Genomic DNA, 20837 nt, shown 5'->3' with positions numbered 1-20837 from the left:
CGGCTGTGAAACGATTAATCGCATCCAAAACAAAAGTTTGTGTTTACATAATATCTGTGTGTTACTTATTTTGTATACACACACATGCATGTGTATATTAAGAAATATTTGCATGTATATACTGTGTATAGATATTTCTATATAATTGAAGAAATATAATATAAGAAATATTAATATTTTATATATAATTTTTTCTTAAATGTATACATGCATGTGTGTGTATTTGTGTATATATACAAAATAATTATGCACAGTACACACACACATATATTATGTAAACACAATCTTTTATTTTAGATGTGATTAATCGTTGCACAGTGACTTTTCTTCTAATAAGGACTTATTTTTATGATATAATTGCAATGTTTTTTGTTCTGTGCAGTGTGAGCAACGTCTGCTTTTGAAAGTGATTAAACGATGACAGAATATTCATTTTTTTGTTGAACTTTAAGTATTGAGCTTCAGCTTTTTGAGATGCTAATTACAGCATTAATCCTCTTTACGGCAGATATGCTCATATCTCTGGCTTATGCTAGTTGATGTGCTGTGACTTTATCTAAAACATCTTTAACTGCATTTTGATGATTCTTGTAATTATTACACATGCAGCATTTCTGACCTCATATTAATTGAAAAAATTGTACTTTTAATTAATTCGTCACACTGCTGAACCATTTAAAATGAGCAAGTGTAGATTGTTAAAAACGGAGGAAACTTCAAAGAAATTGTAGATGTATATTATGCATATAAATATTATGTTGATCAATGCAAAACTACATAAGATACAAAATCTGATGTTTTCTGATTAATTCCATCCAAATGAAGCGAGTTTATGCTGAAAACGAGACAATATAGTATCAGAAAAATATACTTAATTCAAAGGAAAAACATGTTTCTTCTCATTTTAAGCGTAAACTCACTAAACTTAAAGGCATCTGACATTTTACATCTCAAGTAAATGCATCTTGATTTAAGATTAAATACAATAAGACATGGCATGATGGTGTTTTTCATATAATATTGCAAGAAAAAGAAAAATACAATATTACAATAACAAATTAAAAAGAAATAGTATTAAAGCTCCAATATGTAATATTTTTTCACCACAAGAGGGCGCAGTTTCCAACAATAACAACGCTATGAAGGAGGTGACGATGGGAGATGTCGTTTTTAATGCGTTTTCACCATCTAGCGATGTATCTAAATGGAATTAATGAATCATGATCACGGATGAGGTAATTTATTCGTTTTTGTATTACCTGTATGTCTGATCGTATTATTTTATGTCATCATAATTAATGAACTGCAAGGAACGTGAAATGTTATGCTATATTATTACAGGCATGTGGTGTATTTCATATCTATTAAACTCATCTTTACTGTAACTATTACGTTACTTGTACAATAAAAAATAATTGATTTGCTTACCTGTCTATCAATACACTCGCGAGAGCAGAGTCTCTGTCAAGTCCAAGATTGTCGCGCAGCTCTCTCCATCTCGAAAAAGCCTGGCCGATATTTATCCGGGTTTTATTCCTCCGTTTGTCACACAGTCTGCGTGTATCCGAATATGGACGCTTTCGTTTTGTTGGCACTTCAATACTCGCCAAAGAGTAATCGTTATCCATAACAGCTATAACCATACAGTCTATGGATAACGCTATAACCACCACTTCCGCATTTGACCATGTGATATTCCGGTGTGGTGGAATATCACAGGGTCCACACCGGAAAAAAAGGATAGTGTGGACATTGCGTCACTAAGAGGCGACATTTCTTTTCCGGGACGGACAGTTTTTTTTCTGACAGGAATTTCTCTGAAATAAAAAATCTTTGGAGACTTTTGAGATATTGTAAGTACACAACTGGAGGAAATATATCACACTGTGCAAGTTATTTTCGGAAATTTTATTACAAAATTGTTACATATTGGAGCTTTAAAATAAGGTGCTAAATAATGAATAAATCAAGACATAATTACTAAATCTATATATTAACCACCAAATATATGTATAATTAAGATAAGATATAATTACTGTATGCATATCGCAAATGATTGCATCGGATTGACTGGTGTTTTTGGGAAACCTGTTTTTATTATTGCATTATTTTTTACTGTTCTGTGACGCTGATGTCAGAAATGATTCGCTCCACCTTGTGTTATATATATATATATATATATATATATATATATATATATATATATATATATGCTGATTAAACTCCATGTGCGCTATTTGTGATATATATATACTGTCATTTGGATGACATGTTGATGCATGTATAAAAACGGCTCATGTTGTTCATTGCAATGGCGGCGCATTAACTGGTTGAGATTGAGCAAGAATTGATGTAACACCTGCGAGAGCCGTCAAGAGTTTCCACCGGGCTGTGGGAAACATGACTCATTCTCACCGCCCGAGTTTGATAGTCCATATGCAATTTACAGGCGATGAAGAAAGCACTGTAAAAGATGCGATATGCACTGCATCGTGACTCTAAACTCATGATATAAACACCACAGATCACTGATCATTGTTTAATACGGCAGACAGACGCCCGTGACCCGTTCCACCCACTCAACACTCGTCTGTGTGTGTGTGGAAGTGTGGCCTTGTGTTTCTGGATCCACATGGTGTTTTATTGTCCTCCAGGGAGCCGTAGTTCCCACCGGAGAGGTGAAAAACTCAAGCGATCCCGTTAACACACTCAAGCTGCCAAAATCCCACTATTAAACGCCTTTAAAGTCGGCGAGATGCCATTTATAAAAGCATCTATTGCAGAGAGTGGTTATGGTTTCAGTGTGGATGCATGCTAGTGCTGAAGTTTAATGCATTTTTAAATATGATTGCAGATTCAGTTTTTTCTGAGACGTATTATGAACATGCATCGGGAGCATAAGCTAATTTGGCTGATGTGTGATTGAAAGCCTCAGTGAATGTTGAACACTGCACACATCATCCAGATGTTTCTGTTCCCGAAGCGTGAGGAGGATCGCGCTCCAGTAGAGGAGGTGTGAAAGCCCAATCTGTTCCTGAGAAAACTGCAGACACGGATGTCTTTATTTCCGAGAGAATATAATTATGGTTCATGTGATCGTGCCTCGGGCAGGGAATTCAACTAAGTGAAAAGATTGTTTTTTCATCGAGCCGGCGCTCACCTGAGCACTCAATGAAATCAGCATCATATTGTTCATGGAATAACTTGCATTGATGAATCGTTCATTATAAGATCATGAACTTGCTTTAAAGAGGACCTGTTCTGCTCTTTTCACATGTTCATCATCTTCAGTGTGTAATAGTGCAGTTTGAGCATGAAAAGATCCAGTTATTCTCTATATCAGTGGCAATAGCTGCGTTTACATTACAGGTTTGCACAGAACGATATTGCATACATATGTCAATGACAAAATGACGGCATTTCCATTAACCGATGTTATGCGACTAAAACTTAATTTTTTCCTCTCGTTATAAGTTGTCTTCGTTAAATACATGCAAATATGTAAAATGAAAATGATTTTCTCTATGAAAATCAGGTGTCTTCTTCTGAGGGTTGTGATCTTCCGCTTGCTTCTGCTTTCTCTTCTCACACACACACACACACACACACACACACACACACACACACACACACACACACACACACACACACACTTACTTCACTCTCCTGAGAGCTCAAAAGGCCTCTTTTTATAAGGCAAGGCAAGTTTATTTACAGGTGAAACTCGAAAAATTAAAATATCGTGCAAAAGTTAATTTATTTCAGTAATTCAACTTAAAAGGTGAAACTAATATATTATATAGACTCATTACATGCAAAGTGAGATATTTCATAAGCCTTCATTTGTTATAATTTTGATGATTATGGCTTATGAAAACACCAAATTCAAAATCTCAGAAATTTTGGAAATTTTCATAAGATGTAAGCCATAATAAACTGGCTTACAAAAAAAATACTGTTTCCATTGCAGTTTTGCAAAATATTCCTTATGCCTGAAAACCACGTCATGCGAGTGTAAAACGGTTTTTGCAACATATGGGAGTTTTTTGCAAAATTGACGCGTTTCAATTTGCGCAATTTGAAGGGTAATGTAAATTACTGTTCCTGAACTCCCTGAAACGCCTCCATTGTAGTCTCGAGTTTCTTTCGGGAATGAACACGTCACAATATTCCTCATTATAATAATTAATGCGCAGAATAAAGGGGCGGGGCCTGGTTGAGTTAGTGTGTAGTGTGTTAAACTGGCGGTTATGGAAAGGGGCGGGACATTTCCCAAACACACTCGAAGCGCTCGACCAATCACAACACACTGCTCCAGCCGACCAATCAGAGCACAGTGTGCTTTTCAGAAGGAGGGGCTTCATAGAGACAGGAAGTAAACAGAGCGTTACTGACAGACTGGGAAGAGAGGAGCCGCAACAATGGAGAATATGATGAAAATAATCAACATTCACGCAGGAAAACCTGTTCTAGTAGAGCCTGAGACAACATCAAGACTTTGAGCTTAAAATGCCGTCTTTAAGAGTCCAATTTGATTTCATGTTGACCATATATTATAGGTCCATGAATGAAAGGCTGAAAAGAAGCTCAGTTGTTGTCAGTGAAGTATGTCTGCACATTTCTGTCTTTTAGTGGAGTCATTTCCCTGAACAGAGACGAATGAACACACTGAGCCTGATCCATCTTTTATTTGTGTAAGAATGATGATTAAAAGACGGCTTAGGCGTCCTCTGTGCGCCGGTTCATTTGTCATCCTGAGATTATGTGACAAAACCACCTCTGTCTCCTTGAATGACCTGCCAAAATATCTCCTGTTTGTTTCTTGAGTGTAAAATATGAAACTACTTTCCAAATATCTTTTTAGATAGAGATTTAGAGTGATAATAGGGCTGTGATGAAGCTAATAAAATTAATATTTTGTAAAATGCATATTTATATTTTTTGACATTATATGCTAATCCAGTTAAATAGTGTAACAAAAAATTCAATTAATTTTATAGTATCATATTCTCTAGTACTGTTCAAAAGTTTGGGGTTGGTAAGATTTTTTTTTATTATTATTTTTTTTCGATCACCAAGGCTTCGTTAATTTGATGAAAATACAGTAATTTTTTTAGATATTATTACAATGTAAATCAGCTGTTTTCTATGTGAATATATAGTAAAGTGTAATTTATTCCTGTGATCAAAGCTGAATTTATTTAATTAAAAATACAGTAAAAATCACAAAATATTATTAGAATTTAAATCAGCTGTTCTCTATGTGAATATATAGTAAAGTGTAATTTATTCCTGTGATCAAAGCTGAATTTATTTAATTAAAAATACAGTAAAAATCACAAAATATTATTAGAATTTAAATCAGCTGTTTTCTATGTGAATATATAGTAAAGTGTAATTTATTCCTGTGATCAAAGCTGAATTTTCTTCAGAAATCACTCTAATATGATGATTTGCTGCTCAAGAAACATTTATGATTATTATCGATGTTGAAAACAGTTAGTTCATATTTTGGTGAAAACCATGATACATTTTGTTTGATGAATAGAAATTTCAAAAGAACAGCATTTATTGGAAATACAATATTTTATAACATTATAAATGTCTTTAATGCCACTGAATGCGTCTGTGATGAGTAAAAGCATTAATTTCTTTGAGGAAAATAAATATGTGCGATAGTGAATAATATATATCATCACTGATATTAGATGAATACATTTTGACAGGTTTTATTGATATTTTGGTGTGTGAGCTCCATCCGTGTAGATCTGTAGATCTGTAAATCTCTCGGGATGATTGAGTCTCGATCTTCAGAAGTCGCTGGTTCTTGGAGTCGAGCCTGGCGTAGCGTCACGGACAGCATTCATCACACTCCAAGGTTAAACTCAACCGCAGTTTAGAAACCATGAGCGCCGTCATCATGCCAATGTGATATTTCATATTTCTGCCCAGAGGAAAGAACGATCACAAACGAGATCTAGAGTTGATTCTCCTAGACAGTTCGTCTTTTACTGAAGTCTCCTGAGAAGAGCCTAGTGAGATCTGTGTTGACTACAACTCTCTTAGAAGAAAAGATATATACACTACCGGTCAAAAGTTTTAGATCGGTAAGATTTTTAATGTTTTTAAAAGAAGTCTCTTCTGCTCACCAAGCCTGCATTTATTTGATTAAAAATACAAACAAAAACAGTAATATTGTGAAATATTATTAGAATTTAAAACAGCTGTTTTCTATGTTAATATATCTGAGAATGTAATTTATATCCTGTGATCAAAGCTGAATGTTCAGCATCATTACTCCAGTCTTCAGTGTCACATGATCCTTCAGAAATCAGCATAATATGAGGATTTGATGCTCGAGAAACATTTATGATTATTATCAGTGTTGAAAACAGTTGTTTACATTTTTATTTTCAGGATTCTTTGATGAATAGAAAGTTCAAAAGAACAGCATTTATTTGAAATAGAAGCTTTTGTAACATTAAACGCTACCGTTCAAAAGTTTGGGGTCAGTAAGAATTTTAATTTTATTTTTGGTTGAAAGAAATAAAATAAATCAATACTTTTATTCATCAAGGATGAGTTAAACCGATCAAAAGTGACAGTAAAGACATTTATAATGTTAGAAAATATTCTATTTTAAATAAATGCTGTTCTTTTGAACTTTCTATTCATCAAAGAATTTTGAAAAAAAAATTGTACACAACTGTTTTCAACATTGATAATAATCATAAATGTTTCTTGATCATCAGATCATCATATTAGAGTGATTTCTGAAGGGTCATGTGACTCTGAAGACTGGAGTAATGATGCTGAACATTCAGCTTTGATCACAGGAATAAATTACACTTTACTGTATATTCACATAGAAAACAGTCATTTTAAGTTGTCATAATATTTCACAATATTACTGTTTTTTTTTGTTGTTGTTGTTGTTTTTTATCAAATAAATGCAGACTTGGAGAAAGAAGAAGAAACTTCTTTTAAAAACAATCTTACCAATCTAAAAATCTTAAAAATCTTACCAATCTAAAAATCTTACCAATCTTAAACTATACATGAAGAGTTCAGATGCAAAAGCCTCTAAGTGCCATCTGAAATTTTCTTCTAGAATGATCATTTTTATCAAGCTTGTATATTTAAGTTCAGTAATTTCACTTAAATGACAATTAATAGGTCATTTTTATTGCCATTTAAGTGAATTTACTGAACTTAAATATACGAGCTTGATAAAAATTATCATTCTAGAAGAAAATTTCAGATGGCACGTAGAGGCTTTTGCATCTGAACTCTTCATATATATATATATATATATATATATATATATATATATATATATGACATGTTATGCTTCTTTTCACAAGATGACATGTAATATAAATCTATGGCGTCCCCAGAAAGTGTCTGTGAAATTTCAGCTCAAAATTCCCCCCAGATCATTTATTAAAGCTTGTCAAATTTGCCCCTTTTGGTGTGAGTAAAAACTTGCCGTTTGTGTGTGTGTGTGTGTGTGTGTGTGTGTGTGTAATATTTTGACATGCTTGCCGAGAAAGGCTCACCAAAATAAACTTACTGAGTTTCACTTTTCACATTTTCTGTGTTGGTAGAAGCACCGGAGACCCGATTATAGCATCTATATATATATATATATATATATATATATATATATATATATCTCACCGCTGGAAAGATGAATGTGTATTTAAATTGGGTAATTTATGCTAATCGGTGAAGTACCGCTTTAAACACGGGAAAAGTCAGATTCTCATGATATGTCCCCTTTAAGCGAGGAGGAGAGAGAAAAAAATGAAATAACCCCTTAAACATGTAGTATGCAAGTATTATGCAATCATTTAAGACATTTGGCGTAAAGGGTTAAAATTGAGTCAAGAACCCTAGAGTTCTCTATAGAACCTTCTATATAGAAGAGTGTTAGTAACACTTTACAATAAGGTTTCATTAGTTATGAACTAACAATGACAAATACTTCTAAAGCATTTAAAGTTAATATTATTGAATAAACCTGAGCTAATAATGAACAGCTGCATTTTTATTAACTAATGTAAACAAAGATTAAAAAATACTGAAACAAATGTGTTGCTCATTGTAAGTTCATGTTAATTAATGCATTAGCCAACTTTAACTAATGAACCTTATTATAGTCTTAGAGAAACAACTGCAGAAAAATATTTGGTTACACTTTATTTTAAGGTGTCATTGTTACAGTGTAATTATACATTTAAGTACTGAGTAATATTAATGTACTTACTATAGGGTTAGGGTAAGATTAGGATTTGTTTGAGGGTTAGTTGCATGTAATTATGCATAATTTACTGTTATTACTATGGTAAGTGCATGTAGTAACAAGGACACTGTAAAATAAAGTGTTATCCAAATATTTTTGTATTGTTTTTCAGTTCTAAATGACTAAATAAAGATACATTTACTGGAGAAGCAAAATTGCTGAAGGTATTAAGTCTTGTTTACTGTAAAAAATAAATAATAAATAAATAATGAAGTGAGTTTATTCCTAAAACAAGGGTGAGGAAAATTAACTTATTTCAAAGGAAAACCAAGTTTTGTTTTTCTGGCCCCATTGGCAAATATTAGTTCTTGTTTTAAGCATAAAGTCGCTTAATTTTAATACATTTTCTAATGTGATTTTCCTGCTCAAGTAAATGAACCTTGATTTAAGAAGGTATAGATATTTGTAGTGGAAAACAATGTTTGCAGTGTGAGACACAGTAGATGATAAACCTCACGTTTTCTCGTCTCCGTGATATCTTGTGTGTGTGATGATTAGATGAATCTCCTCCAGACTGTGTGTGACTAAGGTCGCATGTTTGTGGCTCACACCACCTGTGCATTAGTCAGCTCTGACATCTCACGGATACATCATGTGACAATCTGATAGCGTAAACAGGAGCGATGTAAAACCACCAGGGGTCGAGCGTAATCGAGTCACGAGTGGATCTGATGTGCGATGCAAGCTTTCTTTTCTCTTCACCTTTCCGTGAGTCTTACCGCGAGAGCTGTGAACTCCTGCAAACCTTCAGAAATCATTTCATTTACAGGCCCGGTAATCCCTGACGATAATAACTTCATCTCGCAGGGCATCATCTCTTCGTATCTCACTGTTTCCCAGGATAAGTAGAGATGCTGGTGTTTTGGCCATCTGGAGCTTTGCACAATACCTTTTCTTAAGCGCTCAGAGGCTCACTGCAAAACAAATCTGTGTTTTTGTCTTGTTTTCCAGTGAAAAAACATCCTTAAAACAAAGATACATTAGAGAAGCAAAAATGTGTGAAATAGCAAGACTTGCTTTCAGAGAATTTTTCTTTGATTCAGTTTATTTTTCCCTTCTCATTGACAAAATGCTTTCTTGTTTTCATGTTTATGCAGTTTACCAATGAGGTGAGAGAAACAAATCAAAAAGTCCAATTTAAAATATATACAGTATATTCTCTAAAAGCAAGAAAGCAATTATTTTACACAATGTTGCTTCTTACGTACATTCTGGTTTTTAAGGGTTTTTACTGGAAATATATTGGTAAAGACAAAAATGGTGGTTAAAAACGCATATCTATATCTATTGTGTAGATGCATAGCATTTTTTTTTAATCAAATTTCAATAGGCAAAATTGTAAATGAAAAATCATCTTGAATGCATTTATTCTACATAACATCTGTATTTTCGATTTTGCTTCTCAAGTAAATTCTTGTTTTTAAAAGTGCTCCATTATGTTATTTTAAAGATTCCCAATGTTGTTTTGGCGTCTCCTACAACAGATTTACAGTCATCCAAGGTCAAAAACACTTTAATTTCCTCATAATCTCCACTACAGCATCAGCTGTTTTCTCTGTGTCTGAAACCATCAAGGATTCAGTCTCTCTAAGCTCCGCCTCTCTGAGAGCTGCTCTGCTGTGATTGGTCAGAAAGCAAACGCTCATTATCATATCTGAATCTCAGCTCTTGATCACAGTGATACGAACAGTAACGATGGCGTGGGTTTTACCGTATCAATCTCAGAAAACAGCGTCTTCTCCACATGAACAACACAAACCAAACTCTTCCAGTCTCAGATACACTACAGTGTTTGAGGGCGGAGCTAAGAGACGCTGTTCAGCCAATCAAGACCACAGGCTAGCATTATGCTAATTAGTTACATTGTTACATAGGTTTGTAACAGGAACTCGTTTTAGAATCACTTCTTTCTTTTTGGAGACAATAACTGTATTTGTGTACCTGAACTGATCTTTAAAACTAGCGGCACTTTAAGGATTTTTAGTATGTTTCACGGGAAAAGATATTGGTAAAGATAGAAATGTTGCTTATGAAAACTATTATTAAACTTGATAAAAAATGATCTTAAAGTAGAAGCTTTTATTCTACATAACCATTATCCATGCTATATTTTCTACCAAAGAGACATTGAAAAAGGGCATGACTGACGTGAAAAGCAGACTCACCGTTTCCTTGAGCATTTAGAGAAGACAGTAAATGATCCTGCTAATATGAAGCAAAACGCTGTGCCCTTTCAGACCGCACGTATTCCTTTATGTGCAAATGATTTTCTCTTCTTGTCTGTCATGTATAAGATATTGGTAAAAAGGATAGAGCATCAGTTTAATACATACACTGGAAAAAAAGCACTATTTTTGGTAACACTTTACAGTAAGGTTGCATTAATTAACATTAGTTAACTATATTGTTAACTACACATCTTGCACATTGTAAGTTAATGCATTAACCACTGTTAACTAATGGGACCTTATTGTAAAGTGTTACAATTATGGCGTGAACTTGAAATTGTGAAGTAGAAAAACTGGAATAATATTTTCTTGTAAAACAGACTCTAACAATCATCATAGAGTATGTGTAGAAATACTAAGGAGCCCTTCATGTAAACATGAATGAGAATGAGTTCTAATGGGAAAATTCACTCAAAAATGAACATTTTGCCATCATTTACTCACGTCGTTCCAAACCTGTATGCTGTTATTCTTTATTATTTTTCTTTTTGTCTGCCATTAGAGCAAATGATGGCCAAAGTTTTATTTCTGGCTGAATTATCCCTTCACAGTTTTACTCGGATGTACTTTCGAGCTTTGAAGGTCATGTTATACTGTGATGTAAAATGAAGAGCGTCCGAGCATCCATTAACCTGTTATTCTCTCTTCCACAATATTCCCAAACTGTTTTCCACTCATCTCTGATTTGTGTCTTGTTTCTTCATGATTTGCATTTGGATCATACTTGTTTTGTGTTCTCCAACTGATCGGACGCTTTGGTTTTCTCTCGCACATCCCTCTTCTCCCACACTTTCCCCTCCAGCTGGGTTTGTGAAGTCTCCGATGTCGGAGATCAAGCTCACGGGAGACGCGTTTGAGCTGTACTGTGACGTGGTCGGGAGCCCGGTGCCGGAGATCCAGTGGTGGTATGCTGATATTAACAGGGCCGACTCCTTCAAGCAGCTTTGGGACGGGGCCCGTAAGCGGCGGGTGTCCATCAACACGGCCTACGGGAGCAACGGCGTGAGCGTTCTGGCCATCTCTCGCCTCACGCTGGAGGACGCCGGGATCTACGAGTGTCGGGCCAGCAACGACCCGCGACGCAACGACCTGCGCCAGAACCCGGCCATCAGCTGGATCCGAACGCAAGCCACCATATCCGTGTTGCAGAGTGAGTTATCTGTGTACTGTAGAGCTAGAGATGCTGCGATCTCTCCAGCTTATCTAGTCTAGGGCTTGATTTTGCTCTCACGGTTATCCACCTTATTTTGCAAAACAGAAGTAAGCCATAGAGGATATGCACTGATGTCACTTTCCCACTGGAAAACGCCTCCTCAGCCGGAATGAGTGGCAAAAAAAAAAATAGAAAATGCATGACTGGATTTAATAGGAGAAACTGCGAAAACGCGAGTAAACCGAACGATTATCAGTTTAAAATAAAGGTTGGACTCGATATTGTGTTCCTTACAACTTACCAAAGATCCAGTGATCATGGATATTAACATGCAGCAGGAATCATGTTTCCTCACATTAATATGAGCCTGATTTCCACGCCGGGGAAACACATAAAGCAGATTTGCCTGTGAACGCTTTATATAAATACAATATAGGCCCTATCTTGCACCAAGCGCAATTGACTTTGTACACCGACCGACGCACGTTTCATTCCTATTTTGCACCCGTCACACAGCGGACTTTTCCCTCCACAGACGCACGTCGGTAAATTAGGGAATGAACTTGCGCTCCCGGGGGCGGTTCAGGGAAAAGAGGAGGCGTGTTCCGGCGCAAACGTTCCCTGGTGCTATTTTGCAGTTTCAGAAAACAATTCCGCCACTGACCAGGAGAAACCTCGTCTAAAGTCAGTGGCGTGTTCAGATGCTATTTTAAGGGCACATGCTTGGCCATAATGTAGCGTGTGCACAACACACACACACTTTGATTCTCTACTCTACACAGACGCAGCAACATTTTTAGAAAACCATACATAATTACAAGTACAAATATTAACACACGAGGGAAATCATTGATATGTCCATGAAGATGTGAAAAATAGGCATAAATCTAGCTTACACATTTACCCAAATTATCATACGCCTGTTTAACCGAAGCTAATCTGTGTGTGTTTCTCCATCCCCAATGTCACTTCTCTGTGTTTTACGGCCCTGACGAGAACGTCGGTCTCCTCGGCTGTGAACCGCTCCTGGCAAATCCGCCGTTATAATAGCAATCCGCCATGAAACAAGCGCGCCTGCTCTTAAAGGGAATGTGAGATGTCGCTCTGATTGGTTTATTTCACGTTACGCCCAAACCACACCTATGAGTAATGAAGCGACTTCAGACCAACACATTTTAGATTTGCGAGATCCGCCCACAAAGTTACTTGCGTTTCGCGCTTGATACTTGCGTTTCAGATTGTTAAAATAGGGCCCTATAGGTGTAAATCCATGTGATCACCTATATCAGTGTTATATATATATCATCATATCATTCAGCTAGTTTTTGTCAGTGTTTATTTAAAAACGTCCAATTATGCAGAATATACGATGGTAAATATTTAATTGATGAGTTGTCAATACAATATATAACAATACAATATATAGTGTATGATTTTACCCCATAATTCAGCATATTGACACACAATGAAAACTGCAAATCCAGCTTTCTCTGCCGGGATCCAGTTGTTTCTGTGAATCGCAGCGCTTCATTTGCTTCTCTGTTCTGTAGCTTTCGTCAATCTGTGAAAATATTCCTCAGATTTCTTGTCAAATCTAGTTGTACAGTCGATCTCAAAGCTCTTTCCCGTTTTAGATGTGTTTTGAGTGTTTTTCACATCATTCACGCTGAAAACGTCTTGCCACTCAGTGTGTGTAAGCACAGTCAATCCGGCTGACGGTGGCGTCACGCATACACACTATTGTCTGTGAATGTGCGAGACTTTGATTGATTAGCCTCTATGAAGTAGAAGAATAAGAAGTGCACTAATGCTCAAACTGTTTAATGATCGTGATAATAAACAAATTCCAGTTTGCAATATCAAGCAACATAATGGACTTAACTGGAAGCCTTGTACATTCAAGTTGCATATCCGGCTCTTACGTTGAAAATAAGGTGGATGCCTGTGGTGTAATGTTTGTTTACTCTGATGGGAGTGATTTAGTGTAACTGCAACCATATGAATCCAGAGCTGATGTGCATTACATGTGTTTAATGATCAAGGTTTCGCATCTTTCAGAGCTGAACTGCTTAACCATGCTTTTTAAAATCTGATTCAATTCCTGAATTTGAGTTGAGGTGGCAAACTGAAAATTGAATTGCATTTTGAATTAGAAATTAGAATTTTTGTCAACTTTGTGTTTAAAAAAAAAAAACAAAGCAAAAAAGTTTTTGAAAATCAGACAAAAATATAAGGTGTACTAAACCACTTTAGTGAGGAAATAACTACAATCCCATGAAGCATTGCGAACAGTATAATCAAATTAAAAATGATGTAGAATTATAAAAACGACTCATTTAGGTTTTGTGAGAGCAAAGTGAGATCGGCTCATTTCGTCATTCGCAGTGCTTCATGGAAGTGGGCGGAGCTAAAGAGCACTTTTGGTGCATTCTGCACAGCATCATGGGTAATGTAGTTTTTCACTTAAATTCCACTGTTAAACATGATTATTTAAAAAAATAAGCTGAAATAATGCAGGCTGACGGCTTCAATGGAATCAAATACCATCGATTGACAAGCTCGTAGCTCACAGTAAGCCGGTGTTTAAATGTTTAATGGTTATTGTTAAAAATAAATTTCTCAGTGGAGAAAATGAATGCACTCAAATCAAATCCTGGTATTCTTTGGCAGTTCAGTTCAACTTCACACTCTTGAACTGAAAGTGAGTCACTTCTTTATTTCTAAATTTTGCACAAACCTGGTGCATTTCGGCTATTTTATGATATGCACTTTCACTCATATTTATAGTGCAATTTCTGTTTTATGAAATTGACTTATTTTTTTGTTATGAATGTTATCTGATCTTTTGGTTTGAGTTCTTCATATAAAAAGAGGAAAGAACCAAATGACAGGAAGCACCTTTGATTTACAAAGTATTTAAATCACCGGATCATCCCAAGATAGTCATTAACACATGATTATGTAATACATAAAGCATATTTGGAGAGGAAAATATTGGTTACACTTTATTTTAAGGTGTCATTGTTACAGTGTCATTATATATTTAAGTACTGAGTAATATTAAGTACTTACTATAGGGTTAGGGTAGGATTAGGGTTTGGTTGAGGGTTAGTTGCATGTAATTATGCATAATTTACTGTTATTACTATGGTAAGTACATGTAACAAGGACACTGTGAAATAAAGTGTTACCAAAATATCTATAACAAAATTGTGATTGTGCTCATATTATGTTCATTCGAGATCTGATCTTTTGGTTTGTGTTCTTCATATAAAAAGAGGAAAGAATCAAATGACAGGAAGCACCTTTGATTTACCGGATCATCCCAAAATAGTAATTAGCACATGATTATGTAATACATAAAACATGTTTGGAGTGAAAAATATATCGAAATTGTGAATTTGCTCACACCGCCAACAAACAAAAAATAAAACGAAACCCCATATTATGTTCCTTTGAGTTATTTTTCTTTGACTTGGGACAGTATTGTATTGATTCCTTGGTTTGACCCTGGTGTGTCCGAATGTCACCCTTCCCTTTTGGCAGACTTTGAGGATTCCCGCTGAATTCAATAGTCTCTCAGTCCCCGTCCTCTCCTAATGCCCTTGAGCCTCTTGTTATGGATGACCACAAACCCAGACAAATCCCTCGCTCTCTGTCTGCCTCTCCTCCTCCTCCTCACTCCTCCTTCCATCACTGCTTCCCGTTTCTGGTCAACATTTTTGTTTCATTTAGTCTGTTTGTTTTTCAGTTTTTTGTTTCACTGCGTGGGTTTTTTATTTCCTTCAAAGCCCGACATCGTGCGCAGAGCGTAAAGCCTGACGGCGCTTTGAAGTCATGCCGGGTTTTATCCGTGCATTTTTGTCCTTGGGAAAGGGTGGATGGGACCAGGAAGAAGACACAAGGGGTCAGTTCAGTTACACGGCAATTCCTTATCTTAATACCTTGAGAAAAACCAAAAAATCCTAAGATTATCTGGCTGGGCCATCTGTTATAAAACTGCCCTGTGTGCCGGAGAATGACCTTGTGCCTTCTTTACATTTGCCTGTGATTCAGTAATGACATTATACTCAGATCCTCAAACGTGATTAATTGTGCATGTTTAACTGAAGATCAGGGATTACTGTCCATCATCTTCACTTGCTGAATAAAACATGCATCTGTTTATGACATGCTTCATATTCTGTCATTACTGAGAGTCAGTGTTTTCATATTATATACATGTGATCCGGCATCGTCACATGCATATAACAGGCTATACATGCGAATGATGTATAGTTTGTCAGGAGATTTGCGGTGGTCTTGTCGAGCTTCATAGGTTTCCGCGTGCTTGTGTGTGTGTAGAGGCTTTAGCGTGTTAATATTTTCACCCACAAAACTTCTCTTCACAGTTTTCTTCCTGGCGGAAAGATCGATTTCTTGTTGTTTTGGCTGAGGATTGTGAGCCGGAAATTAAATCCACTGATTGACCATTAAACTCTTTCCTCTTAGCAGGTGTCCTCCAGATGACCTTCGACTGGATCTCCACACTGATATTTGTGTGTGTGTGTGTGTGTGTGTGTGTGGCCGAGAGAGAGAGAGAGACAGAGAACTGGCAGTAACGTTCCCCTCGGATAAAGCAAACTGCAGGAGAAGGTGTGAGGAATGCTAATTGGCTCATCTGATGCTCCTCCCCCAGAGTGGGAATGATATCTAGAGGTTTTACTGTACGAGCGCTGGGTGATTATTTTCCTTCTGGATGCTGAGGTTGCTACGGTAGAGCCGCTCGACACACAACAGGCACTTTCTCATCTGATCAAAGCCTGTACATTTAGATGGAAAAGTTTGACCATAAAAAGTAGTGATATTTGTTATTTAAGCTTGTGGTCCCAGACTTTTGCCACAGTTATTAACGTCATAAATCAAAGTTTTTTTATATTTAAAATTTTTTTTTTTTAAATGCATGTACATTTATAACACTATACTTTGCGTTTTGTGCGGCATTGAATTACAAGAAACTAGTTAACACTGCTGTGTTACAACAGCTGAGGGAGTGAGGACAGATTTGACATCTTACCTGTTTATTTTATGCATGACTGTTACATATGCATATTAATATGCATATTATGCAATATGCAATAATGCATATAAATATGCATCACATTATTAATAGGGCCAGATTTACTAACGGACACTTTCTCATCTGATTAAAGCCTGTACATTTAGATGAAAAAGTTTGACCATAAAAAGTAGTGGTATTTCTTATTTGAGCTTGTGGTCCCAGACTTTTGCCACAGTTATTAACGTCATAAATCGTTCAAAGTTTTTTATATTTTAAATCTTTATTTTTAAATGCATGTACATTTATAACACTAAACGTTTTTTTGCGGAATTGAATTACAAGAAACTAGTTAACACTGCTGTGTTTCTACTACAAACATGACTGACACATGCATATTAATATGCATCACATTATTAATAGGGCCAGATTTACTAAGCGCTCACTCCAGCGCAAACCCTCTTTTGGTGTTAAAAACTACTGTCAGGATTTACTAAAGACACGCCGTGAAAAATTAGCTCTAAAAAGGCGAGGACAGGCTTATTTTTGCACCTTAGTGCATATGCATTCGTAGGAGTTTCCCTTTCAGACGCAGTGTTTCTGAAAGGGAATGGGAGGAGAGTTTGCGGTTTGCGCTCATCAATTTACTAGTATTTGCACCATTATTTACCACCCAAAAAAAGCACGTCTTAATTCAGACGCTAATTTGCGCTGCTCTAGATTGCGTTGGTCATTATGGAAATGATCTGCATCTGGGTTCTTTAATTTGCATGTCGTCAGTAGATCCTCGCAGAACTTTACACTCCCATCGGCGCTTTTATGGGATTGTGCTCTCACGCTACTGTAGTAAATCTGGCCCTAAGTTTATTAGTTTATGTTAAAACTGTAATCCAAATGAATGGAGATTTTCTATGCCATTCAAATGCATAAATCTCAAACTTAGGCCTCAATATTTTTGAGTGTTTTATTGATAGCTAAAAGCATCATCCGTATAGCCAAAATATTTCATGAATAAGGACGTATGGGACTTTGTGCATGACGGGCGTTTCAGTTCTGTACAAATGTGCACGTGCAGATTCTTCGTTTTTATATAATAAAATAAAATAAAAGCATTACTAGTAGAGATAAACTTTGACCACTGATATCTGCCAAGATGAACAGAAACTATGACAGTGTTAAATAGATATTTTGCACATGAAATCATCCATGTTTAACTGGATTTAATGGAAACACAAGATGATTTTGCTGTAAAAGTGGTCTTGTGCTGAACTGATGAGGTTTATATTATGATCAGATCAGAAACTGCATGTTCACTTTCATTCTTGATTGTCCTCGGCTGTGAATTGAGTGTCTATTTTCTAATTTTTTGTTCATCTCAAAGAAATGTTATGCCATTTTTGTCCAATTTCAGGCTTGCATTAAGGCGAGTATGGAGATATAGATGCTCTTAAAAGGAATGGTTCACCAAAAAAAAATTAAAATTCATGTCTTTTGAAACCTGAATGACTTCTGTGGGAAATTTAAGATTCATTTATGGCTGAATGTCCAATCTTCTGGCTTCACTTGACTTCAAATGCACGAGTTGTGTGGACTTTTATTTTGTTTTTGTCCTGTTTTGGAGTCATTGGTCACAGTCCACTTTCTTCGATTCATAATTTTTGTGTGTTTCACTAAAGAAAGAAAGTCATACAGGTTTTAAACGACAGTACAATTTTGACCGAATCTTCATCTTTGAGTGAACTGTCCCTTTAAACTTCTAAATAATCTATAAATGGACATATGTTGAACCTAATTTACAAGATTGGTTAACATTATTTGGTGTGCAACCACACATTTTCATGTGTTCCCCACACAGGTTCACGTCCAGGAAGGTCTCGAGGAAACACGAATGTCCACTAAGTTTGTGATGTTGTGTTCTCTAACTGTCCAGAACTCTGTCTTCGTTTCAGAGCCACGAATCAATGCTTCCGATCAGGAGATTTTGCAGCCTAAAACCGGGCAGGAATTACCCATCATCCTTCAGTGTAACCTCACGAACTCGCACAGCATACACCAGGAAAGCTTCTGGATGAAGAACGGACAGGAGATCGCCAACACAAAGACCGCGCACAAACACACACTGTTCAAGTGAGATTTCAATGGAAAATGTGCTTCTTGCTTCGGGTTTACCGACTGAATGCGTCTCTGCTGCGTCTGTGGCATGATGTCAATTACCACAGATTAATCATTTCATCCCTCAGATTATTAAAAACTACAGGAAACATGCTTAAATTGATAGATTAAGGGTTTCCAGTAGTTTAGCATTAAAATATGAAATTGACTGCACTAATTAGTGCTTCAAATACATCTGACAGGAGGATGAATTCTCATTAAAATGTGTCACATTTCACCCAAAATCAAATAGAAAACAAACATATTAATGTAATATCATTCATATATATATATATATATATATATATAAATATATATATATATATACTGTATATATATGGATGGATGGATGGATAGATAGATATAACTGTAATATATTAAATTATTTATAAGTATAAATATAATTACATGTATAAATTACTATATACATAAACATAATTTATTAATGTAATATAATTTAACATATTAAAAAATATACTTATATAAGTAAAAATTAGGGCTGTCAAACGATTAATCGCATCCAAAATAAAAGTTTGTTTTTACATAATATATGTGTGTGTACAGTGTATAATTACACACACATGCATGTATATATTTAAGAAATATTTGCATGTATATACTGTGTATATATATTTATATTATATATAAATATTTTATATATAAATAACACATTTTTCTTAAATATATATGCATGTGTGTGTATTTATATATAGAAAATAATTATACTCCATACACACACATATATTATGTAAACACAAACTTTTATTTTGGATGCGATTAATCGCGATTAATCGTTTGACAGCCCTAGTAAAAATATAATTACATGAATAAATAACTATATATATATATTTTTAATAATATTTTGTTTTTAAAGTTTTATATATATTATGTTTTATATATATTATATTATATATTATTTAATGCTTTAAAAAATTATTCATTTTTTGCAAATGTGAAATAGAATTTAAATGTAATGATATCAATTATGATATGAAAAATGCAATTTATAATTTTGTTTTCCATTTCATTTTGGGGTGAAATATGACACATTTTCATGAGAATTATCACATTCATTTCAGCATTATTAATGAGAATGTTTTTTTTTTTTTTTTGCATTACAGTAATGCCAATCATATCATGAAAATAATGTCATGATGCATAAATCACGTAATGGTTCTATTTAAGTAAAATATTTATTTATTTTGATATAAAAATGATATAATTAGTCAATTTCTCTCTTTTGACTTCGGCATTTTTTCCAGTTTCCCTTCCACCCGTGGGTCTGTAATATATGAGTATTTGAGTGTAGCATCTCAGGATACTGAGGACAATCAGGATGTTGGAGCACAAAATCTCTTTAGTAACACGTCTCATCAGAGCGAGTGATGTGGCGAAAGGCGATCTGCTGTCAGACTCATGTCACAGACTCAGTAGAGACGCTTCACTCCTGAGTCGACAGCACAGCGCCGGAAGCTCTAGCTCTGTCCAACAAAACACATCTCCACCTGAAAACTGCTCTCTGAAAACATCCTCACAATAGAGTTCTGTCTGGTGATTAATAATGCAATATATCTCCATGATTAATATCGGCTCCTAGAGCAATAGCGCGCCTGAGAATGCTTTCATGTCATTACAAAACCCTGTATGCTGTTATTTTCTGTTGCAATTTTATATAGTGACAAGGTATAATGAACTGCAAAAAGAGTTTTATTTCAAGCCTTCTGAAGTCATTTGCTAGTTGTGATGAAAAGATAAAAAGTTATTTGCCTGAAATCTTTCTCCATTCTCTAACCCAGGATCAGTGGCGTTTTCTAAAATGTTGCACCCTTTTTTAATATGAATGCACGTAAGATTTCAGAGCTTCTGGAAGACTGTCTGTGAGTAAAGATTAAATGTTCTGATGCATGATGCGAAGGCAAGGTCGTGGGCTCGATTCCCAGGGAATGCAATGCATGAGCTGAT

At 35.4% G+C, this 20837-nt stretch overlaps 1 protein-coding gene across 2 annotated transcripts in view; it reads left to right on the top strand.

Moving 5' to 3' along the window:
* The window catches only part of nptnb (neuroplastin b), a 55031-nt gene that overhangs the window by 3797 nt on the left and 30397 nt on the right, over window positions 1-20837 (top strand). For both annotated transcript variants that reach the window (XM_079873868.1, XM_079873869.1), the window contains exons 2-3: window positions 11336-11683; window positions 18674-18851. In XM_079873868.1, the coding sequence (XP_079729994.1) occupies window positions 11336-11683; window positions 18674-18851 (526 nt within the window). The remainder of the gene's footprint in view (window positions 1-11335; window positions 11684-18673; window positions 18852-20837) is intronic.

The sequence above is a fragment of the Squalius cephalus genome, assembly GCF_949319135.1.
Source record: "Squalius cephalus genome assembly, chromosome: 6".
Taxonomy (NCBI): domain Eukaryota; kingdom Metazoa; phylum Chordata; class Actinopteri; order Cypriniformes; family Leuciscidae; genus Squalius; species Squalius cephalus.
Note: the sequence above shows the minus strand (reverse complement) of the source record. Positions and strands in the feature narration are given on the sequence as shown.